Raw genomic sequence first — 25515 nt, 5'->3', positions numbered from 1 at the left:
GAGAAGAAAAGAAAAATTGTAAAAAATATTTGAACAAGTGTCAGCCCGAAAATGGTCAAAAGTGGGACTTTTCGTGGGAATCCACGACTTTGAAGGTCCAAAAACGTGCTCGTTAACGAATAAAAAAATGACGGTCAGAGAAAAAGCTTCACAACAATTGACACTTTTTCTTCCAAGAACTTTACGACCCTGCAACCGTCAAAACGTGCGTTCTCGTTACTTTTGAGACAACTTTCCAACGACCCCTCTTCCCTAACGAGCCTTCGGAAAACAAAATTCTAAAACTCGCACCTCGTCATCGCTTTACAGTCCGATCGACGCAAGGATTTTTCAATAATTCAAGAAGGTGCTGTTTTTCGTTCGTATTTCCTTTCCGGGCTTGAGCTCGACTGTCATTAATATAGATCAGCGATGAAGGGGTTCACTCGACGGACCCTGCTTCACAGTGTATCTACACATACGCGGAGAAGGCTCTCGTACGTGGCGACGAGAGCCCTCGCTTGTCTAGTTACCTCTTCTTCTACTGACCGCGCTAATGTCTCGTTCTCTCTCTTCCTCTTTTTTTCTCTTTCCTCTCTTTCCCCCTCGCTCTATCTCGCTCGTATCTCTATTTCCATCTTTCACGTTACTGTCTATTTCGCTCTTTTTCTCTCTCACTCTCTTTCCCTCCTTCTTTTGCCCCAGGCTCCGCCCTGTCAATTTTATCTCGTTAATCCGAAACCACGATTTCATCCGCATTAACGGGCAATGTCAGCTGCTGCTGTTACTGCTACTACCAACGGCTCTAGTCCACCGCTCTTGACGCGTCCCTCCCGTACATCTGCGTGTGCACCATTTCTACAATTCGTACACGTATATGCACTCTTTATAGATTGCCTATAAACGTATACTCATCACAGGCCCATTCGGAACAAGTGTCGTGCGAATTCGGTGCGCCCTCACTCAAACGTCGAGCATTTCTGCCATTTTCAACGCTCTTAAGGAGGCCCAGGTTTATAGGGAGTCAAAAAAATCTTTTGTTTTCGGCAATTTTTTTATGATGGACGGAAATAACTCGCGACGGCGAACTTTTCGGTATAGTTTTAAGCATATTTCAAAGGTACTAAAACATTTTTTTAATGTGGGAAATATTAAATCGTGCATGGTTTATGCGCCAAGTCTGATTGACGAAGTTTCTCGGCTGCGGACGATGCGGAGATCGTAATTTTGTCTGCAACAAATATTCCAAATGTTTTTTCCATTTTCGTAGATTTTCCTCCCATATGAAACTATGGAAAGCCAAAAAAATTGCGAAATTCTATATTTACAGGACGTTGAAGTGCTATTTTTCTTCTTTGGAAGCGTTTTTTTTTCAAACTCGCTAAAAATGCAGAATTTCGCAATTTTCTCGGGTTTTTGTTGGTGTTCATATGGAAGGAAAATATGTGAAGATGGAAAGCAAATTTGGAATTTTTGTTACAGACAATAATTACGATCTCCACGACGCTGAAGTTTCCAACGTTGGAGTCCAGCGAAATGAATGAAAACAAAATGATACATTCATCAGTTTTTTATTTCACAAATCATAATTGTGTAGATTGAAAAACTACGAAGTATAAATTCGGCAGGAAATAAATTGGAGGATTGCTGAAATTATTGAACAATTTTTTAGATCATTTCGTTGGACTCCAACGTTGGAAACTTCAGCATCATCGATCTCCACACTGTACGCAGCTGAGAAACTTCGACAATGAGAACCGTGTACGAATTAGTATTGCTCGCGTTAAAAAAATGTTTTTGTACTCTCGAAATATCCTTGAATCTACCGAAAAGTTAGCTGTAATGAGTTATTTCCGCCTATCCAAAAAACGATTCCGAAAACAATCGATTTTGTCGACTTTTAAAAGCAGGACTCATCCTTAACCGAGGTGAGATTCGAGGGAATCTCGTGCATCGAATTTTCGAAACGAAATGTTTTCGAGTGCCAAATAATCGGGGAGAGGAAAATTTCAAAAAATTTAGTAGAGATGAAAAAGCGAAATTATCGAGAAAAATGACAGGGGATTACCGGAACAATTGGCGTAAGTACGCAATTATAAACAAATGCCAAGTCGCAGACGAAAGCTTGCTTCGGTGCAAGCAATAATATTGCAGTAATGTGAACGAAGTTTGACACCGGAGGAGCTCGGAGCACGCGCGAATCGTGCGCATATTTTCTGCACCTTGTTTTCCCTTTTTGCCGCGTTTTACCGACACAAAACAGGATTATCGAGGTTAGAAATTTGGCTTAATCGGAAGCTCACACGTCGCGTGTGCTTGACGTGAGATTATTTCGTCACTCGGTTCGGCGACACGACGCTGAAGTTTCCAACGTTGTAGTCCAACGAAATGAACGAAAAAAACGTTTGTAATTCACCAATTTTTTATTTCACGAATCGTTGGTGCAGCTTGAAAAACTACGAATCGCAAATTTGGCGGGGAACAAAATAGGAGAATTACTGGAATTATTGGAGAGTTTTTTTCGATCATTTCGTTGGACTCCAACGTTGCAAACTTCAGCGTCATTTCGGCGACACCCCCTTTTTTATCAGATAAAACGCGCGTCGTATACGAATACCGCGAGCTTTATTCATTATTTTTTCAATTTCACTTTGATCTGTATCGAAATGTGTACATAGAAACTTTTAAAACTTTCAGATTTCACGTTTAAAATGCTTGTGTGTTGAGAATGAGTGAAACTCGAGTTTTGCTCTCGTTCCTCTATACTGTCCACGCGGGATGAGCGTTGCGAAATTCTTGCAAATAGACGCTCTCCTCGCTTACTAAATGATTTAACCCGTCACACGAGCCTTCTGTGCCTCACGTTTTGACTCAACGACCGAACGAGAATACCGACCCAAAAGCTCCAATTATCTTTTTTTTTTTTTTTTTAGAAAATTTATTATCCTGTTCAATTGGGATAATAATGAAAGTGATTTTCCAGTGTTTTTTTTTTTTTCAATGGTTGATCCAGTTTTTGGGGCAATGAGGATCGAAACTAGTTGCATAGCCCTCTGACAAATTTCGAGCTTCCTCCCGCTCGAGCGAGACTCGTTTTTCATCCGACCACCCACCCGCAATTCCCTTCGTTCACGAATTTGTCCTCCCTCCGGGTAAACCGGTAAAACCGCCCACTTACTATCCGTGGTCCTTGACAAATCATTAATTCACATTGGTAATGACATTCGCGTATCGTCGTTCGCCACATTGTGTTTTAGAGATTTTTTCACTGCACAAAATCAAGTGTATTTTTTAAGTAAGATCACGCGTTACTTGCGATTGAAAAAAGCAACTGAACACTTTTTTTCTCTTTTCATGGTGAAATAAACGATTCAAATTTATTCTCGCAATTGTTAAAATTATGTGTAACTTATTTTTTGAGATTGATCGATTTTTAATATTATGATAGCGGTTAAAATACCTTCGTAGTAAAATCGTCAAGCAAAATGTGACGACAGCTGTTTTCTATTTACATGCTTGTGCATATCTATATTTTAAACCAGCTGGCTCATGGCGTTGTCAAACTTTCCACCGTTCGTGTCGTTATTACTCGTTAACCTCAAATGAGCGTTTTTCTTTTTCCATTCCCAAGTTATTTTCACCGCTAACAAAGCCTTCTCAAGGCATTATTGATATCTAAAAACATTATATTTTCTCATTCTCGTTTTTGGCTCTTCAAAGTTGGGAGGATCCTATTTCGTTGAATCCGAATCGTCGCACAGGAAGTGTACACAAGAGCCTGTGTAAAAGGCTCCAAAAAATGTGATTTTTGTTAATTGTTTTCTCGAAAACTAGACGGTAGATTCTATAATGATTCTGGGAATTTTCGATTTTCATTGGATCCTCGTAAACTTCCTCAAGTCTTACAGTTTTAATATTTAATGATTTTTTGTGAAATCTTATTTTTTTTTTATTTAATGATAATTGGGTACATCGGACTTTCCAGTTATAAGTTTATATTCATTCGTTATGGTTCTTTGTTTCGTTGCACTAATGTTTCAACTTTTTTCCTTGAATAACAGTTGTTGGAACATAGATTCTAACAATGACTTTCTTACTCGGCCACTCCTTAGATTTTAAGAGCTGCCAAGATTTTCCACTCATTTCTCGGTATAAAAGATGTCTCACCTGTGATGAATCTTGTTTATTGCCCTCTCCGTATCTCTCTTTCTCTCCCTCGGCGTTTTTCTCTCGTCATTCTTTGCGCAGATGCATATTTGGCACGATATCCACATTTTTCGATGGAAAAATACCGCGGTTCGATCGACTCGATCAATCATTCGGTGCGAGTCGTTCGATTCCAATGAAAATCAGGGGGAAGAATTTCTGCGTGGTGGAATAGCAAAAAGTCGAAGATAATGAGCTCATTTGGGAGGTTGCGGCGTACGCGAAAAAGCAAAAGCTAATAATACAGGTATAAGAGGGGATCATGTGATTTGGATAAGAGCCATCTAAACACCTGATCCATTCGTAGCGAGGGAAAGACTCGAGTGCTCCTATCATTATCGTTCTATAATCTCTTCCCATCTTCCCCTATCTCGATAGAAGAAAAGGAGCGATCAACTTTTAAATAGAGAAAGCCAAATTTGCTTAAGGAAGTTGAGGCTGCACAGTCTTTTTTTTGACCCAAAAGTTATGACCTGTACCTTTCAAAAGTTAGGCCAGTTTACTGTTTGACAATGTTGCATACACTTTTTAAAGAAGAGTTGGGGAAAAAAGACGAAAAACTGGTGAAAGCTCAGTCGAAAACACGGACGGTGACGATCCTAGCCTCGAAAAACTGCACGGGAAACAGATTATTATTAATGTAATCTCAGCAAATCTCCTAATAAATCTGAATAAAATTGACATTATTCGGCAAGCCTTGCTCATGTTGCCCAAAAAATTTCATATTTTTAGCATCATTTTTAACGGAGATATCACTGAATGTGTCTTGACTTCCATAAGGTTATTTGGCCCAAATTGTTATTGATTTTTCTCAGCAACGACGCTCCTAAACTGTCTGAAAATTTAACTGATTTTTGTTTACACTTCACTTTATAAGATGCAATTGGTTTAAAAGCGATGTCATCATTTTCATTCTAATGCCTCAACTTCCTTAAGGTGTACAACAACAAGAAAAGCGAACGTGGACGATCTTGTTGTTGGAACAGATGCGCGGACATTCTTGTTTTTGAATTATGGCAATTTGGGGGGTCTCCATTATTACGGTGATCCACGAAAATCCAGTAAATTCCGCGTACCGTTGAACGAGCAATGCGATCAAAAGCACTAGGGCATCCTGTTTAAAAGAAATTCGTAACTAACTCGGGATTGTTCTCTCAATCGTCACGTACGTGATTTGCCTTTTTATCTTTTCGCAAGCGAGAATTCTAAGAATTGTAAAACATGACCAATCTAACATATTCGTTCCACCTCCTGTCGTAAAGATCTTAATCCTGGTAGTTGCGTTTAGCAGCCTCAAGGCAAAATATATTTATAGTCTCGAGTGTCTCGAGTGGGTACGGAGTTATGAGACGAGCAGAGCCCTTACTGTTCGTGGCTACCGGAAATATCGATTAAGTATAGAGCTAGAAAAGCGCGAATGCAAAAAGCTTGTGGAACGATGAAATAATTCGTTCCTCTCTCTCTCTCTCTCTCACTCTCTCCTCCCCACTATTATTTTAATCTTTCTTTCGATTGAGAGGCAAGGAAAGGAGAGGAGAGACGAGAAAGATTGAGTTTTTAATTTAATTGCGATAAAGCTTCGGCTTGTGGACGGAGATTGATAAGGTGGTAGTTTAATAATCGTTCTTAAAGCTGCTACACGAGTGACAGAGGAATATTATGTAGCATTGCGATCAACAAACTGGGACATCAATGTTCTATCTTTCCCTCTCTCCCTCTCCTCTCTCTCTCTCTCTCTCTCTCTCTCTCTCTCTCTCTCTCTCTCTCTAGCATCCTCTCTTCCCATCTTTTTCCCTCTAAATGATTGAGCTTCAAACTTAATACCGAGATTGCCACTCATCTCGCGTATGAAAAGTGAGACAAAGCATTACTTCATATGTAGATCATCAACAGGGGCAATGGCTGCTTCAAACTTACCAACTTTTCCCCTCTTCATCATTATTTTCTTTATATTTTACCAACCGCGAGATATTGTGTCTCGTCAACAATAATACAACCGCGACACGCCATGGCTGCTTCTTTGAGATAAAAACCGAAGATGAGCGAAAAGAGAAAGAGAATTAAATTGTACATGTGGCAGAAAAGATTACGCGTGCTTTTCATTTTCTCTCATTCTACTTCGTGCCTATAAATACAACTGTTTAACGACGAGATTATCGTCGTTCATGCTAGAAATCCAATGTGCCACATGCAGACTCGAACGTTTTATTGCTCTTTTTATTTTCCATTCGAGTATTATTCTTAATTTAGATACAATATTGTAAATCCTTTCTTCCTCTCCCACACTCATTAACAACCAGCAAGAAACACACTGAGGTCAATGTCTCTTTGCTCTCGTGGCTACGCTCTCTCGCCACAAAAGAACGAAAGAAATGCCATGTGCCATTCCTTGCACTCTCCTGAGATTAACAACAAAACCCTTCGACATATGCTCCAGGAGAACCGGAAAAAAAAACAATTTTGCCGAATCAGTTCACTCGGGTGGTCACAACGCATGAGAAATTTTCGGAGCTTTGAAAAATTCGATTATTTCAAATTTTCTATTAGGAACGTTAAACGCATAAAAGAAAATTAAACGCGTAACCATGAACATTCAACGTTTAAACGTGATAGTAACGAAACGAGCAATTCATTTGATAAATAGATAATAAATGCGCTCTCCCAATGACGTAGAATGAGAGAAAAGTTGAAAGTAAAGAAAAAAAAAACACAAATAAACGATTCGCACTATTAAAAAATAGCTCGATTACTCGATCTTTGAATAACGTGACTGAACATGTGTTTTTTATTGTTGCCTTTGTTGTTTCAGATGAAAATTGACACCGCAGTGGATTTGACATAGGTTAAAAAGAGAGAACGTGTCCGAAATCGGGTGCGAAAATGGACAATTCGCAGCCGTAGTTGGGGAGCAGGAAGAGAGAAGAAGAAGACATAAAGGAGAATAATAAGAAGAGAGAAGGTCAATCGAAAACGAGGGAAAGCGTTGACAAAATGTTAGTCACTCAGTCTCCTGCCCCTGTGGAGACACTGCCGAACGTGTTGTCGGTACTCGAGGAGGAGACGAACGCTGACATCGGCGATGTTTTTCCACCGCACGTAGATACCTCGAATATCGTAATATTACCTGAGTCACCGACAAGCAAAAAGCAAACGCTCAAAACTTTCAACGAGGTGAACACTTTGCTTCAGGCCGGTCGAAAGAGAGAAGTCAAACTCATCATAAGGGAAAATGCTTGGCCCTTGAACAATGGTATAAGGACACAGTTGTGGCCAGCACTTTGCAATCAACACGCTCATGGCAAAAGTATGCTCGATGGATTTTATTGGGACATGGTCAATCAAGTCTTTGGAACGACGGGTCAGTTTTTCAACATTTTTTACACAAAAATACAATTGATTTTTTGAAAAAGGAAATCCAGTCAAGTCTTGGTGGGATTCTAGCAAAATATTGTTTATTTTTTAGTTCATTTGATTTATTGAAAACGGTGCAAAACTGTTGTTTATTTTGACCCTTGTCAATCACTGTGAACCTTGATGTTTTGCATGTCCAAAAGTTACGATGAAAACATTCAATTATTTCAAACAATCGGTATATGAAATAATGTAGAGTTACGTTATTCGAATATTATGAGACCTAATAATTGCCTACTCGATTTAGCTCTCAAAGCTCTAAACTATATTTACTCCAGGCAAACAAAATTGGCTCGGGTTCAAAGATTTTTTCATTTTCTTATCGGTGCTCTGAGGAAAAGCTCAATCCTATCGAGCGATCCACGATCTGTGTTTCGAGACGTGATTTCATTGTCTGAAAAATCTTCCTGTATCTAAATTTTTGCCTGAGTTACTGCTTCGGAACATAAATAGATACAGTATCGAAATGTTTTCGAACTTGACAATGACTCGATAATAAATAAAAAAAGAATATTCAGTATTCAAAAGAAACTGAATTTTAAACAAAATTCTCCGTCGATGTGATTCAAAATTGGTCGCGTACACATAAAAGCTTATGCCAATGAGGAAAAAGCATTAAATGCCAAGTACCTAAACTTCCTATTTATGGATCACTCTAAAAACAGAATGAACCGGAATTGTTGTGGTACGAAAATAAACAGGTCGTCTACGCGTCTCATAAACTTCATTTATATGACAAAATAGACTAAATAAAAAAACAAGATAAAGTAGGATAGGATATCAAACACGGAGAGGAAACGAAAAATTTGATGATTTTTTTTTGCTTACAGAGCTGCCAGAAAAATCGATAATGTTGCCACCGTTCGTGGACAGTACTCATTGCCTCTCGTACAATCTTACGAGAAAAGGTAGAAGCGTTGCGGATCGGGTCGTGTCTGTACTCGGTTATGCATGTCCCGATATAACTTTCAGTCCATCCTTGTATCCCATAACGGCTCTTTTGCTGCACTTTATGCCAGGTTCGTTCCATCAAACTAAACTATCATTGGGCAGTACTTTGAGACAAAATTACTTTACGGACAATGTACACCATGGGACTACGAATTACACTACTTTTTTCTGTTTTTTTTTTTTTTTTAGAAGAAGAGTGCTATCATTGCATGGCAAGTTTAGTCGCAGCTAAGGAAAAAATGTTCATTACTCAAACGAAACTTCTTTACGAAGTAACGTGGAAGACTGTCGAACAAATAACGAAGAAACACGTGGTGAGATTGTTTATTCTGAATTTATGATGGATTCCGAGACAAGCATCGACAAAGTTAAATTATTTGAAATTTTTTTGGTACTTTTAAACAGTCTGAAAAAATTCGCTGCTTATTCAGAGTCAAAGGTTCTAACATCTTGAAGCAAATTACGAGGAAAATTTGTTTCGCACTTGAGTTTATCTTTCATTGATGTTTCATTTGAAAAATGAAAATTTTCTGTTTTTCAAGAAATCGGCTGCGGTACACTTAGCAAGACATTGTTCGGGTTCGAGAGCCGAGAGAATTTATATGGATTGGATTTGGTGGATTCTTCAATTACTACCTTTTCAGCATCTAGTCAGGGTCATGGACTGTTTTTTGCACGAAGGTTCTAAAGTAAGTTGAAAGCTTTAACAATTTAACTTATTAAAACGGGGAACGATCGAAGGGGTCGTCAAGTTTCGTTTTTTAATTTTTTTTAAAGCTACGAAAAATCTGTTCATTTGTCAAATTATTTTTTCAAGACAGCGATAAAAATTTAACATCTGAATGGACATTCCAACCTCTAACAAAAGAACTCTTGAATTTTTATTGGGAGTAAAAAGCATTAAAGTTTTTTTATACAATAAAAAATGTGGAATATTTTTGATTGCAAGGTTTTTTATCGAGTAGCCATGGCAATCGTGTTGCTGTTCTACAAGCATTCATCGTCACAGAGTTCGGAGTGGATGAATGAGATTTCGAAGAATGGAATAGACGCTGCGTTGTCGAAATTCTGCAGGCAAATACCGGTAAAATGATCTTAATGCTCATAATGATGAGAGAGAATTTCAAAGAAATGGCAAATTCCACACGGATTAGTGTTCAAATAGAATGATTATCACAGGTGAGCCCGGCCAAGTTTTTACGTACTGCCTTTGGAATTCGTGGACTGAGCTCGGCTTACATATCAAGAGTATTTTTGCGAACGGAAATGGCACTCAAGAGCCGTAGCGTACTCGCAGGTTCGAGGTCACTGGCGAGATCACGATCTACCGACAATTTGCCAACGAGCCAGTCTCAGGTCAACATACAAATGATGTCGCATACGCTCACCATAAGAGAGGTAAGTTCAAATAGCAAAAAGCGCAGAAAAACCAAATGCTGTTCCGGCATTGAAAGATTTATGGTTATTTTGGAAAAGAATTATCATTTTGTAAATGAAAAATCAATTTTGAAGAAAAACTGTTGAACGAGCAAAAGATATAAATGCTCGAAGCTCCCGAATTCAACGAATGCTAGGGTGCCCCACATGCGCGCGCGACGAACCTTTGAATGAGTAAATGGTGATTAGGGATCAATATTTGAATAAATAAATAAATAAATATACGATGCAAAGTGAAAATTACGGATGAGCTGTAATTTCTCGTACGTTCAACTGTGTCTCTTTCGTTTTTAGCCACTGCTCTATACTTTTTTCAGTTGTTTTTTTTTTCTCATTTCTCGTTGTATGTGAGAGTGTGAATTCATTTCCGATATCTTCTGTGTCTCGTCTGGTAATACGGTTATGGGCTAAACTAACTCAATGTAATTCTTCGGTGTATCATTATATATTCTTAAAAATACATCCCCCCCATAGCAGCCACTTTGCCTCTTTTATTCCACCAGGGGAATAATTTTTTACGTTCAGTCGCAACAGCAGCTGAAAAGAGTTTAGGAATTCGAATAGACGGATGTTACTAACTTAATTTGCCTCGTGAAAGATTGCGTTAATCAACTATTTTGATGGGAAATACAAATATTTTTTTCATTATCAAACTCCTTTTTTATGAGAAGAACAATCAATCACGAGTCAACGAGCTACCGGCTGTACAATGGAGTGTGGGAAAGTTGTCAATTGGAACAAAATATTGTTGAACTTTTCGCAATTTACGTCAATTGTTCATTAGTTCAGATTCATATTTGCAGTAATATGGAAAAAAAACTTTGTTCGTTTTGACAAAGCGATGAATTTAATCTTTTTTTCCAGCGATATATAAAATCTTGAGAGAAGCCACAACTTTTTCGACTCTATCGTACACCAAGTATGTTTTTGGATAACAATGAATATTAACAATCATTGGAAAAAGAAAAGAAACAATGAAAAGCATTAAATCGATCTAATGAACATCGAAAAAGTGAAGATTGTGATCGGAGAAAAAGAAAAAATCGTTCGAATATTTCAATGATATGAATTTGTTTTCAGAAAGAGTGTGAAGACACGTACAAAGACAGGGTATTGTATGATTATCTTTTTGGAAAATGTGTCGTTAGTTTCATGTGCTATCCTCTGTCCCTGAACTATTTTTGATCTATTTTTTTTTTTTTTTTAATAATTATCTTTTTTTTCCATTATTATTTTACTCACACCATAATCACTCATTTGTTGTTTACCATCGCGTCAGCTTATTCAGCCGTTTACCATTTTTTTCCATATTGCAACCGCAGTCATAAAAATTATATTATTCATCGAGAGTGATTTATTAATAATTCGATATTGCAGTGTTATTTTTATTGACAAAAGCGTATTAATAATAACATCGACAACATCAACAACAAGGAAAAGACAGAATTCAGACTCTGTGCTCTTTTTTGCTGTCCTAATCGCGTTTGTTTGTTTATTTAACAAAAACAAAGTGCAAGAAATACAATGTTGCAGCGTTCTACCAATTTTCTAAGGTTCAATTAGTTTTTATTATTTTCTCATCGCCCTTTCTAGTTGGTTAGTTTGTCGAGTACTCTTGTCGCAGCAGGCTTTTATAATGCGATATATTTTCTCATCGTCATCGAGGCAACATCGTCGAATTACTGTTTTTTTTCTCTTCTCGATTATCACAAAGCTTTCTCGTCAAAAGCTCGTTTCTGAGGGTGTTGTTTCAAATATTTTCCGCATGTATTCTTTCGGTGTGAGATATCGATGCGAAAGAAGAAACCATTGAGATGATGAGTTCGACCAAGGAATCTTTTGGTCATGAGATTATTGGAAGAATACCCAGGACAAAAAAATGTTCATTCTCGAATCGTTTCCAAGCGGATAAAGCTCTTTGAACGATTCGTCTCGTAAACGTCGTCGGGGCCTGTGAATGATTGAAAAAGAAAATATACTTTGTTCGTACTTGTAATTGTATTTTTTTTTGTTTTTAATTTTTTTTTTCGTCTTTTCGAATTTATAGCATGCAATTGCTGTACGAATGTGTTGAGCAATCAATTTGCCAGTTCTAGTGATTAACAAACTTGGCAGGAACAAAAGATGGATCGCGATCCATCTTGCATGTTTGTCTGTACACTGACTTGTGTTGAACAAAGAGAACAACAACAACGGAAATAAACGAGATATTATTGTTTCATTAACATGCGCAAGCGTTAAATTTAGTCGTCATAGATCAAACATACATTTAAAATCGTTTGGTTTATATTTTTCCAATGTTTACCACTATTCAGTCGAATTTTAAACATGTGCGTATATATTTTCTCGTACCAGAATGATATGCCAAAATTTGATTGTATCCTATGGGGTTTTTGACGTTTCCAGTCAGAATTCATATGTCGCAATTTTTTTTTACGATCCCGCTTTTCAACGATTATGAAACTTGAAGAGAACTTATTTTTCCTTCACAAATTGAATTTCTGGCCCTTCCAACGCGAAAGTATGATTACGTAAAAAACGTGCAAGAACATACGATGGTTCGTAAGAGCTCTTTTATTTATTTTCTTACCTCTCGCAAGTGGATTGAAACCACACGAGAATCTCTTTTGGCGAAATACGAGAATAACTCTTGGGGGGAGGGGGGGGGGGGGAGAGGGATGAAAGAACGAATATTTGTTCAAGCTACCGATTTATACCATTTGTGAAAACTGATAAAGTCCAATCTGTATTGTCTTCTGTTACGCTGCAATTTTGGAATGTTCGCGATCGATGCTGGATTCAAACTTGATGAACTTAGGGGGCGCACAGTCCTGGACCTCGTGCTCTTTCCATGGGAGTTTTTCCCATACAATCAATAAACTCACTGATCTTAGGTGCGGCTGATGTAAGTACTCGATCAGCGGCTAATCGTACCAAGTTTTATGGACTGAAGCGTACAATTTTGTTCGTTATTTTTAAACCCATCTGGTTTCGGTGATATTTTCCTTTTCATGTACTTTTCAGTATTCACGGTTGAAAGAGCTTTTGGCATGTAGAATAGGGTGGTCGTTATTTGGGGTCAAAATTTATTTTGCCCCTATCGTTTCCTAAATCGGTTCGAAATACATAAAAAGTAATGCTGTTATTTTTTTAGGTTTTTAATACAATGTTGAACCTTTGACCACGGGGGTTGAAGTTTTCCATTTTAAATACATGGAGTTTTCCTGCGTTTGCAGTCATTATTTTATTTCGGTCCTAAATATGTTTGTAAAATCTGGAAATTTTCAGAAATTAGTTCGCAAGCATGTTGCTATATGAAAAAAAATCTCAAAACCCGTACCCTCAAAATGTTGTATAATATTACCATAATAATTTAGTTTTTTTAAATGTTTTTTTTTTTTTCAATTTTGCTTCCTTGTTTTTTTTTTTGCGTCAGCAGCGCCAAATAACGATGTGCAGTTTTCGAAAAACCTCTAAAATTCTAAGTCGATTGATCTAGAGATTTCGAATGTCAATGTTAAATAATTCAGGAACCACTTACGGTACCTGAATACTGAGGCAGCTGCCAAGTCATTTTCTGACGAGAAATTGTCATCAGATGTTAAGCGCAAGATGGTTTTGGGATTGAATCCACACGAAGAAATTGATGAATCATTCCCCAAACGGATCCAGATCAATTTGAAATATATTGGTGGTTACTATGACAAAGAAATGGATCATTTCGTAACCCCTCAAACGCTCAACTTTTTCCGAAGGAATTGATCGCGAGTTTCTCAAGACTGATCTACCTGTTTGGAGTGTAAATGAAAATTGTACAATCGGTCTCAAAATCACAAAACAATTAACAGTGATTAACGATGTCGCGGAAAGAGCCGGGTACAACGAAATACTCACACGAAACGAATAACAAAAACGGTTCATTTTAGAAATTGTAAGTGGATATCGATAAAGCAATGACGCAAAAAAGAAGACAATACTCAAAAATTCGTTACTCGTTTAGAAAATTATTAAATTGTAAATACCTTTATAAATAAATGCTGAAGCAAAATAAAAAAAAAAACTTGAAATTATTACGATGTTTTTATTATCAAATTTTAAAAATAAAATTAAAAATGGTATATAATTTTTTTTTCATGTAGCAACATGCTTGCGAACTAATTTCTAAAAATTTTCAGATTTTACAAACATATTTAGGCCCAAAGTAAAATAATGATTGCAAGCGCAGGAAAACCTCATCTATTTTAAATGGAAAACTTCAACCCCTGTGGTCAGGGGTTAAATTTTTTTTTAAAAACCTGAAAAAATTACAGCATTACTTTTTATGTATTTCGAACCGATTTAGGAGGCGGGAAAGAAAAAATGAATTTTGACCCCTAATAACGACCAGCCAATGTAGATTATTCATTTTTATTTTTGTTCCGTTTGTGTTGAATTTTTACGAAAAGCGTCGAGTCGATCAATTTTTTATAAAAACAAATGATTTTACATTTTCTTTTAATTTAATAATAAATTTAAAAAATTAATATTTTATTTATTTTTTTAGAAATTTTATTTTCAGTTAGATTCAATTTAGTGGACCGGTTTATTCCGAAATTTGCATTTTAGTATGGGAGAAAATCCATAGATATTTTTTGTTTTTTTTTTTTTTTTATTTTTCTGCGCTTTTCGTATCGGTAAAACCAAGTTGAGTTACGTATCTGTCTAATTCGAAAAATCTTGGCCATTTTTTGGTTCTGAAAACTGTATTTTTCGCCTACTTTCGTCAAACTCTTCACTCCGTTGGTTTTTTATTGATTCGTAAAAATCTTCGTCGTTTGTATATTTTTTTGGATTTTTTCGTTTCGTTAATTTTTCGTTCAATCTCTTCGTAATTCGTTCTCGTTGATAGTTATGTGTTGTTCTGTGTTAAGATTGGTCAGATTTGCAACTACGTTGTCTTGTTTGCGTTTTTATGGTTTGTTTAGTGATTTTGGTAAATAGTTTATTCGTAGATTTCGTAATTTGCACTGTAGTCTTAAAAATACTTGGAGATTCACCGACTAATCGATATTAACCCTTGATTTGATGTAATTTATGGTAGAATTGTTATTATTAATTGTACATTTGATCGGGGAAATGAATAAAATACGGGGAAATAAATTTAACAAAACGATGGAATAGAGATTTGAATAAAATGAATTATCACGTCATCTTGCTTATGAATTCATCGTGCCATCGTCACCCCTTTTGAAGAGATTTCATGTACTGTATTTTCGTCTTGGAATGTCCTTGATATCCACCGGAATGGCGCAACATTATTCTGTTGCATGACGAATGTGATAACTGTGCAATGAAAACTGAGAGTGTGCATGCAACGACGGTATTTTACACCCACAATATTATTTTCAGCTTACTTCCTTCGAAAAGCATGGTCATGTGAATATTTAAATTTGTAATTATTAATTTATCACGCGATATTTTTTGTCGCACCAATTGGCAAGATGAAATATATTTGGCTCGTACCGGATGGCTCGACTAGGCTTGAAAATTATTATTTTTTCTATTTTTTTTTTTTTTTCACTCTTCTGCTACGATTTATCGAATATTCCGAGGGCGCCGAAACGTTTTATTATTTTTGGCCAACCTTTCTGCAAACAAGATTTTCCTCGATTTATTCGTTGCTTTAACAACGAAAATTGATTCGCAAACTTCTTCAATATCGTTTATTTTCTATTTATTCGACGCTATTTTATCCAACGTTAAACGAGTAAGTTTATTTGGACTTATCTTCGATTAATATATTTGCAATTTATCTGCTATACGTTAGTAATCTATTTGATTTTTTTTCTTTTATGATGATGGGAACAAATGCAGTAACGATTAATTCGATGGTCCAATCGATTTATTTCGCTTCGTTATAATAACTGGTATATTTTGAATCTCAAAACAAGCGCATGACTGTCGCTCATAGTGGACGTTTTTTTTTTTTTTCAAAAATAATGTTTACATGTTCCTGAACTACAGTAAATAATCTTCATTAATATAGCTTTTTGAGCTACTGATGAAACTCTCAATCTCTGTGACATGGGATTTACCACACAATGAAAAATTTTGTCTCCTTTCTTATTTTTCATTTTTTTCCTTCGTTTATTTAACAGCTGTTCACTCTATGGTCGTGGTTGCCCGTAAGGATCACAATGTATCAACCGATTTTGTTGTACACGACCGAGGAGCATGGCTGTTCACTGACTACTTTTTACGTTCGCGTCGAACAGCACGAGCCAACGCTCCTCATGATCAAAACTTGCAACAATGAGGTAAAATATTATTGAAAATGCATTTTTTTTTCAAACGATCCATCGGAGTAATGAAATTAATTATTTTTTAAGAGTACAATTATGATTCACTGGAAAAACGTCGATTTCTTGTGAAGTTATGAAACAAATATTTATGAAATCCGCGTCTGTTTTCCGAAGCTGGTTTTTTTCCAAAATTGAATGATGAAACATTGTTCGAAATAATATATATTCTGGTTTTTTTTTTCAATGTCAAGGTTTTCGGGGCATACTGTTCGACTCGGTGGTGCGAGCGTAATTTGAAGGATGATAAAGGCCAGAGACAGGCTTATTTCGGTACGGGAGAAACATTCCTGTTCAGCTTGTATCCGGAACGTGCCAAATACCCCTGGATTGGCATGGATTCTTCACACAACGATACAAGAGTGCATCATTCGGCTGAACTTTTCATGGCTGCTGATGCAAAAATGATAACCATCGGCGGTGGGTAAGTATAGTATAAAAACAATTCTGAGATAAATACAAAAAGAAACATGAGAAAATAATAGAGGATCATAAAATAAATTGACTGATGTACCATCATGTCGATAAAAGGGGATCGATGAAAAAAAAAGAATTATGTAATTGTTCAGGTAAAAATCACACGCTTTTCAGTGAACAATCATTTTACAACAGAACTACAAAATTTCGCAATTGGTAAAAACTGAGAAATCTTTGTAGTTTCCCGAATTTAGAGCTTTCATGAATTGTTTATCAAAATTTCGATAAAACAGTAAACCTTGATTTATTTTTCAAATTATAAATTTAGAAAAAAAATTGAATGGAATCTTTTAAGAAAATAGTTGGGTACAAGAAAGAAAATTATTTTTAGGGGAGGCCAAGCAATATGGATGGACGAGAACATACGGTTCGGTAAAACGGATCACTGTTCGACATTCAACAATCCGCCGCTCTGCGCGAGCGGTGATTTCGAGATAAGAGTACTGGAAGTGTACGGCTTTTCGGGAGCTTAAAAGAGAAAAAACGAAAATGAAAAGAGACCTTGGAGAGAGAAAGCAACAAAAAAAAAGAAAGCAAAACGAAACGATCGTTAAGAGTTCTACGAAGCTCGAAGCGAAATATCGTTGAAATTGATTCCCTACTGCCATTATTACCAACTCTCTAGACGTGTGCATGTGCCTGTGTTTATTCACACACGTATATCCAAAAAAATATACACACAAGCGTGCACGCATAAATGTATATTATCGTTCTGTCATCGATGTGTAATTTTCGCGAAAAAAAGGAGAAGGATAAGAAAAGAACGGAAGAGGAAAAGGGAGAGAATGAAAAAGAGAAGGAAAACAAAACGTACGAAAATGGTCGTGTATCCTCCGTTGAATATATAGATATATAAATAGTATTATTAGAAAGTGATTATCGTGATTGCGGATCGTAATTGATCGTATCTCCCTTACCCCTCGAAAAATAGAATGAATATTGTGAAAGAAAAAAAAACAAAAACATGAGAAAAAAATCATTTCAATCGTAAAAAATATCGCAAGTTTTTTCTCATTGAATTACGCTTTGCTCGCATTCTTTAGTTCGTAGATAAGAAACAAACAAACAAACAAACAAACAAAACCAACCACTACCTTCTATTAATTTATCTTTATATTATAAAAAAAAATCTTTCGTTGTTGTTGTTGTTGTTGTTGTTGTTATCGTTGCGTGCTAAAACAGCGTATGCAATCATAGACGCATGCATATCCGTATATTATTCTCCCCTCTGAGCCCTGTAACTTTTACAGTCTCTCATCGAACGTCACAGTTTTAATTAGTTACGTGCAAAGTATGAGGCTTTCGGATGAATACTTGGAATGAAAAAAAAAACAGACACATACCTATAAATCTATACATATATATATATAAATATATATATATATACGAAATATCAAATGTTGACAAACTCCGCATGCAGGAGAGCAAATATAGTGAGAAATTGAAACTTCTTATTTAACGAATAATAAGTTTGTATAGACTTTGTATTGATAAGCGATAAATCCTAGTCCCCGCAACCCCTCGCCTGTGTCTGCATTACTCTCATTTTATCATTCTTTATGAATTAATATTGCGTTTATCTTTAAATATAATCTTGTTATTTTGTATGGAATCGGGCATGATGTTGTAACAAGCCGAGCTCTCGATTTCGACGTTCATTATTGTCTGGCCCACTAAGAGCCTCACAAAATTTCGGTGCACACAGCAGCAAACAGCGTTTATTGACAATAATGTTTGGAATAATTAAATATCTAACAGGAATGAAAAACACAGGTTGACTTTTAAGATTTGTTTCAAACGTGAATATTCTAGGATTCATCGGACCAGAATTGCCGTTACATAAATGTACAGTAAATAGTTTTCATGATCCATATACATATATATATATATAAACGTATACATAATTAAGGTAGTTTTTATTATAGGGCGGTCTTGAATTTTGACTCACGTAATCTTTAGACCGAATCTAAATAAATTAACAAAATGTCCGACAGAGGGTTTTCCTCAATTCCAACGAATTCTCCCGTCCCAAGAAATGACTTTTTCCCTATCCGGACACCACATGGTAGCGTCTTGACACCAAGTATTAAAAAGAAAATGTTCGACTACGCAAGGCAGGATGAGCCCATGTGTCTATATTTGAATAACTTAAGTTTCTGGGGTGTTTGTTCTGTTTTTTTATTCTTCTGCATACGCATTAATTAATTCAGGCAAAAAACACGTATTGAAAAAATGTTTCATGCGGATTATACGACGTGGCCTAGCGTTCAAAAGTTATGAACTGTCATTACATTAAATCAATCCGTAAGTCAAAGTATTAACGTTTTTCCCTGCAGTAATTCATCATCGTATCGTTATTCTGTTTCTTTCGTTCTTTGTTCAAAATTCATATTTCTTTTTTATATTTTCATGTAGAAAAATAATGAATAAAAATTACTATGTCCAATTGTCAACCGCGTTAGTAAAAAAATGCGAAATTCAACATTGCCAAGTCGTTGGAATCTTGATGTCTGGGAAAAGTAGGCACTCTCAGTAATGCATCATTACGAGAAACGTATCCTGTGCTATGAAAAATCTACTGCGGTGATTTTTGTGCGACCATTTCAAAGTCAAGTTGAACCTTCGAACAAAAATCATTTTCCGATCGTAGCTAAGAGTCTGATCGGTTCTCTTCAGTCCAGGTTCGCGCGAAATCGTTTTTCAATCTGGTGGACCTGTCTCTCTCTCTCTCTCTCTCTCTCTCTCTCTCTTCCTTTAAATATATATGCTCTTAAAGTAAAAATTTTGACCTCAGAAATGAGTTATATTTCAGAGAATTCAATCTTACAGCAGATTTGGGGCTGCAACTGACATTTTAACAGAACAAAGTGCTTTCGGTAGAGTCTATGGAGAGGAATAAACTCACATTTTGAAATAAATGGCTTTTCTTTGCATCAAATTTGTGCTGTGAAATGAGTAGAATCGAATTTCTTTTCGAAATAAAATAGAAAATACTTCTAGTATCTTATAAACAATACACTTCATACGGAAATATAATAAATAGCCTTCGAGAGTCTTCGAGGAGTGGTCGATTTCACTTAAAAAAAAATCGTATCTTGTTTTAATGCAGACGGAACTATTTCCCTTAGACTCTGAGGGATTATTGGTTATGGCTTTTTATTTGTAAATTGTTAGTTATAATTTGACAGGGGTTGCAATGTGCCATTTTTCTTGAAATCCATTTACCAATGAATACACTTGATGCAGAATTTTATTGAAGAGTAATTGTTGAGAATGGATTACTTTAAAAATGTTTTTTTTTTCTTTTCTCATACATACGGATTGAAAGTAATGATAATTAGTTACTCACTTTTATATTTGTGAGCACAGAATGTTCTTAGAGCAATGTTCGTGAGGCGAGCTTAAACACTTCAGAGACATGTTTTATTTGAATGGAGCTAAAGTCACACCTTAAGACGGGAGTACTTGTTAGTATTAAGATTCATCCTTTGAACGCATTTTTATTCATTTGTTTCAAATTGTTTAGAAAGGTACGTGAGTTAAAATTCAAGAACCCACTTAGGGACTACCCGAATATGTGTGTACAGAAAATTATAATCCAACATTCTTCAAAAACAATGATTTTTATTCACATTTGTATAAATGTATTGCTTTCCCATGATCCATTTGATCTAGCTCTGTTTTATTTTTAGCTATAATATCTTAGAGAGTTTACATTTATTTCATCCATATACATTAGGTTGTGCGGGAAAAAATCGATATTTTCTTTTCTTTTGCGACCATGCAGCCGAGAAAGTTGTATTAAAAACCACAAGAATATTTTTTTACAGTAAATTTATTTCCTTACAAAAAGTCCTAATGAACAATTAGCTCGAAGTAACGTTTTGGTGCTATCACCGTTTGAAGTTGAACCGATAAAAAAAAAAATTTCATAAGACTGTAAAAATCAAATTTTTTGTTTCACGAACAAACTTTTTGGTATTTTTTCGTAGAGAATTACTTCTTCTATTAGAAAACTGTTATAATTATTGTAATTTTACAATTTTTATAAAATCACTGATTTTTATAATTTTCATAGAATTATTGTAAACATGTTTCGTGCTTGGTTTTCATAAGATAACAATGTTTTACACTGATTGTAAATGAAACACTCTCCCAGGTAGATAACATGCTAAGCTTTGGGGGTTTATTTCATCAATTAAGAGTAATTTGGGCCGATAAAAAAAGTGTCTCTTGTTTTCGATCAGCTACATTCTTTAAAAAAAATATTGAAATCGGAAGGGGACAGTACCCAAAATAAAATTTGACCTTGAGTGTTTTACCTCCTTAATTTTTATGATCCGAGGAAAACTCAAAAACATGTCAATTTTTTTATGCTCTGCAAAATGGGGTTTGTTTTATTAAAATCGGATCATAAGTTTTTGTTATACGACAAAATTCTGGATATTCGGGGGTGAATCATCTCTATTTAATGGGGTGTATAAGAAGTTGGACATGTTAGATAGGTTATTTGAAATGCAGAAAATTTTGCTATTTCGATTTATTGAGTGCTCCTGTATGAAACACTCTATCAGATGCAAAACATGTTCAACTTTGGGAGTCGATTTCACCCGCTAAAAGTAACTTTAAGCCGATAAAAAAATACGTGTTTCTTATTTTTCGACATATAAGGAAATTATCGAAATCGAAGGGGAAAATGAAGAATGTTTTCTTGTCAGTGAAAACCAAGCACGAAACAATAAAAATAAGTGATTTTATGAAAATTTTTAAATTACAATAATTGTAATAGTTTTGTAAAAAAGTACCAAGAAGTTTGTTCGTGAAACGAAAAATTTGATTTTTACGGTCATGAAAATTTTTTTTCGATCGATTCAACTACAAAAGGTGATAGCCCCAAAACGGTTGCTCCGAGCTAATTGTCCATCAGGACTTTATTGTAGGGAAATTAATTTCCTATAAAAACATATTCTTGTGGTTTTTGTGTGATATTTTCCCAAAGAGTTATGATACGATGATCAGAGGTCTCAATAGTTTCCTGGGTTATTCTTATGGAAAATCTTGAAACGCGATGCGTCGTTCGAAATAATTTTTTGGTGAGCTCTGCTTTTGGGGATCTTTTTTTTCACCTTAATTCGACTTTCTCGGCTGGATGGAAAGGAAAAAAATATAGTTTTTTTCCCACACATCCTAATATACATTATGCATAAAGTTCTTTGTATATATTATATATAAATATCTATTCTCGCGTTTGTTCATATACATCGTGATTAATTGCTAATTACATACAGAACGGCGGAATCGGCCAATACCAATATTCGACAAGTAATTATCAACGGAGGTCGAAGGAAAACGATGGATGATTGAAAAGGAGAAAATTTCTATGGCACTGAGTCCCTAACTATTCCAATTATTCGCTCCGTTTTTTTTCTTAAATACTATTTTTATTTTCTATTGTTTCCACATCTAAAACTTCGTCGCTACAACTTTGGTAGTTTGGAAGAGAAAGTTGTAATTGTGATTCCATTGAAAAAGTGTGCTCAGTCACTACGAATAATTTTGCTTGACGAAAGAATATCATTTGTCATCCTATTTCATTCATTCTCCAACTTTTTTTTTTATTGTACTTGAAAGAAATGTTAGTTTGTGGTGTCTGAATCTTCCGAAATTGATAAAGGGGCAACGTGACATAGAAAAAGAAAAAAAATTGAAGCAATTAGAATTATTCAGGAATATTTGAAGTGCGATATTACGAAGAGTGGCTGGAACCACTTTACTTCCGGCGATGCTTTATAATCCGAGTGTGTATAGCTTATTCTAGCACGTGTATAGATTATTTTTACGTTATTTCGTTACTTGTGCCCACGCTCACGGACTGTAACTGTCCATCGTTTTCTGAAGATGTTTTGGTCGTAAAATATCATCTAAGAAAAAAATCAATTTCATTTTGAAATAGGTACGCATGAACGAATTTACGACCAACTTATCCTCGACACCGAAAAAACTGCTTCACTTTCTCGTTTTTTTTTCTTTTATTATCAAGATTTGATAAGCTGAACTAAATGCAAAATTTTGCCATTAAACTCCATAGTTCAGTCCATAATTTATGTTAAAAAAATATGTTCCGGCGATGAATAAGAATCACCGCGAAAAATGGAGATTACGAGTTTAGAACGAGAGGGTGCGAAAGTGGAGAAGGATGTCTTTGCATATCAGGTTTCCTAGATTCAATAAAATCGTACAACCTGCTTACGTGTTTATCGCAGACTCTGAATGATTGAGAAAGTAAAAAAATATATGAAGCGAAATGATAATTTATTATTCGTAATGTAAATTATATATTATATAAGGACATAATGAAAATGAAGCTTTCTTCAATAATCTGATATTTGAAAATTCTATGCGTAACTGTAACACGATGAAAGAAGCCTAATTAATTCACATGCTAATAAATCTCGATTATTTCGATGCTCGATTTTGTTATATCGTCGTACCGAAATTTTTGCCAAAAAAAATACGTATTTTTTTGCGTTTCACGACGTATATTTGGATTTCGCTGTTTGCATTTTGTGAAATGACAGAGAAATAGAGAGGAAACGAGGGAAAAATGTCTTGAGGAATTAGTGAACGGCTTATGCGTATGATCTCAAAATAGGACGACGAATGTTCGACGAAAAGTATTAAGAGGGGCATGAATAATTCTTTTGTCTTTGCAAAATAACCGAAAAGAGAGAAGAGAAATGAAAACCAAACGTTGACACGGTTAAAAAGTACGAAAATGGAAAAAACTTTGAATATATGAGTAGAGTTAATTGTCTTTAAGGATATGAAAAGCGTGTATGAATAATATAAAGAGGGCGAAACGATCACTGCAGCTCGTCATTTGCAGAGTCGGAAAACTTGTGTTTTTGCTTCTCCATGATATAAACGCGTTTTCGTACGCGCTTTAGTTCGATAGCTTATGTGCGCTACGACGACGGCCGTATGTAAAATCTTCCAAGCGACCTAAGTACGACTTAAGTGAATTTGTGTTGTTGTTTTTGTTACTCGAGATCAACGAGACCGAATGTTTGTCAATCTCGTGAACAATAATCGAAAAAGCAATTGAGTCAATCGGATAGCTTGTGCGCACATACTAATTGACGTTTTGGGGATAGTGGGCCCGTGTCAGCTGTCAATTCGTATCGAGCCATCAACTTTCATCGTCAGGTGCAGCTCACTGTGAATATTCGCTGATTGAATAATGCGGAGGGAAAGGATGAAAAACAAAACGAAAGAACGTAACGATACAAAAAGAGAAGAGGAGTGGATCACTTTATTTATAAATTTGTTAACAACATTTTTGTGTTGTTCGTAAGAGATTGTAAGTGACAAAACGTTATTGTAGAATGTAGTAGATCGATAAGAACACGCTTATTACAAAGTCCTTTGTACCTTTATTGTTGAAGAATATGTTTTTTGATTTTCTCGTAAACATTTTAATGCTCGAAGGTATGCCATAAGCGAAAACAATGAATAAAGTGAAATAAAACGGTATGGTAAACAGATAAACGTTTCATCCAATCGATCGGATCATGAGAAACGGCAAAATGACGTTTTCGGCTGGACCTATTTCCTTCGCGAACGACGTCGTCCCTGTTCAGACGAATTTATAAAAAAGTCATGTCAATCGAACAAACCCAAACCAATATTCAATCGGAATTCGTAACACGATAGATCGCATCGAGAGCGTGAATGTGAAATAAGGACAAAATTTTGAAAACTGGAAAGTATTATTGTCGAGAAACGTTTTTTCAATTTAGGAACGAGCGTAGCCTAAAAGTACACAAGTAATATACATATATACAAATATATATATATATATAAACACGAATATATATTGTTACTGATAGAAACAAGAGAGAGAGATAAAACATAACGAAATGGAAAGTTAACGAAATCTTTCTGTGCAAAAAATATAATTCAAGCGTTGTTATATCGTTAATCTACTCTGAATATACATATATAAATATAAATATACACGTATAGTTGAGATTACCAAGTGGTGAACGAGTGTGTAATGGTATCTGAGAACAAACGAAGAGAACGAATGAGAGAGAAAAAGCGAAAGAATGAGAACTTATTTCCGAGATGAAAAATTGTCGCCTGCCGATGCTACATCATCATATCATAATCGTCGTCGTGTATAAAATGATATTTAGAAACATTACGAAATGAATAGTGTATCAAAACATATAGATTATAATAAAAACGTTGTCCGGTGCAAACAAAGGTCGAAATATATGTTCATCTTATGTATTTTATCCTATTCATATAAATATAGACATATATACGTTTACAAACTTTATTATATTCATCGATATGAATCCGTGAAGATAGGACATGTATATTAATGTGAAACGTGAACGAGAAACATGAATTTTGTGTGACAGACACTTCGTTCGTTTAGCTTGACAAATAAAACGATGCTATTGAGAAAATATCCTTTTTATTTGTTTCGTTTTCATGATCTTGGCTATGTGCCATGGCCAAGGGTCGTTCGCTTCATCATTAATTGTATTTTTAATGGTACTCGTTGACGTACTTCTTTTGCACTACTTCCAAGTATTATCAGGTGCGAGGACTTGATTGAACAATAGATCGGTGTTTGAATAATTATTTCAAATGATGGTCCGAAAGGTTCGCAAATATAATAACAGGCTCACAAATAAAAATGTCT

General features: G+C 35.5%; 1 protein-coding gene across 7 annotated transcripts in view; it reads left to right on the top strand.

The window, feature by feature from the left end:
- Positions 1 to 25276, top strand: part of sky (GTPase-activating protein skywalker) — a 28496-nt gene extending 3220 nt beyond the window's left edge. For 3 of the 7 annotated variants that reach the window (XM_043419773.1, XM_043419774.1, XM_043419775.1), the window contains 10 exons: positions 6995 to 7543; positions 8427 to 8615; positions 8737 to 8861; positions 9090 to 9236; positions 9497 to 9631; positions 9727 to 9945; positions 12803 to 12889; positions 16122 to 16280; positions 16517 to 16746; positions 17131 to 25276. In XM_043419773.1, the coding sequence (XP_043275708.1) occupies positions 7177 to 7543; positions 8427 to 8615; positions 8737 to 8861; positions 9090 to 9236; positions 9497 to 9631; positions 9727 to 9945; positions 12803 to 12889; positions 16122 to 16280; positions 16517 to 16746; positions 17131 to 17272 (1800 nt within the window). In that variant the 5' untranslated portion in view covers positions 6995 to 7176 and the 3' untranslated portion in view covers positions 17273 to 25276. Of the gene's footprint in view, positions 1 to 6994; positions 7544 to 8426; positions 8616 to 8736; positions 8862 to 9089; positions 9237 to 9496; positions 9632 to 9726; positions 9946 to 11064; positions 11095 to 12802; positions 12890 to 16121; positions 16281 to 16516; positions 16747 to 17130 lie in introns of all 7 variants that reach the window. The other 4 variants (XM_043419779.1, XM_043419777.1, XM_043419776.1 and 1 more) reach the window with 4 other exon arrangements.
- The last annotated feature ends 239 nt before the right edge of the window (positions 25277 to 25515 follow it).

This window comes from Venturia canescens, chromosome 5 (assembly GCF_019457755.1).
Source record: "Venturia canescens isolate UGA chromosome 5, ASM1945775v1, whole genome shotgun sequence".
Classification (NCBI taxonomy): Eukaryota; Metazoa; Arthropoda; class Insecta; order Hymenoptera; family Ichneumonidae; genus Venturia; species Venturia canescens.
Note: the sequence above shows the minus strand (reverse complement) of the source record. Positions and strands in the feature narration are given on the sequence as shown.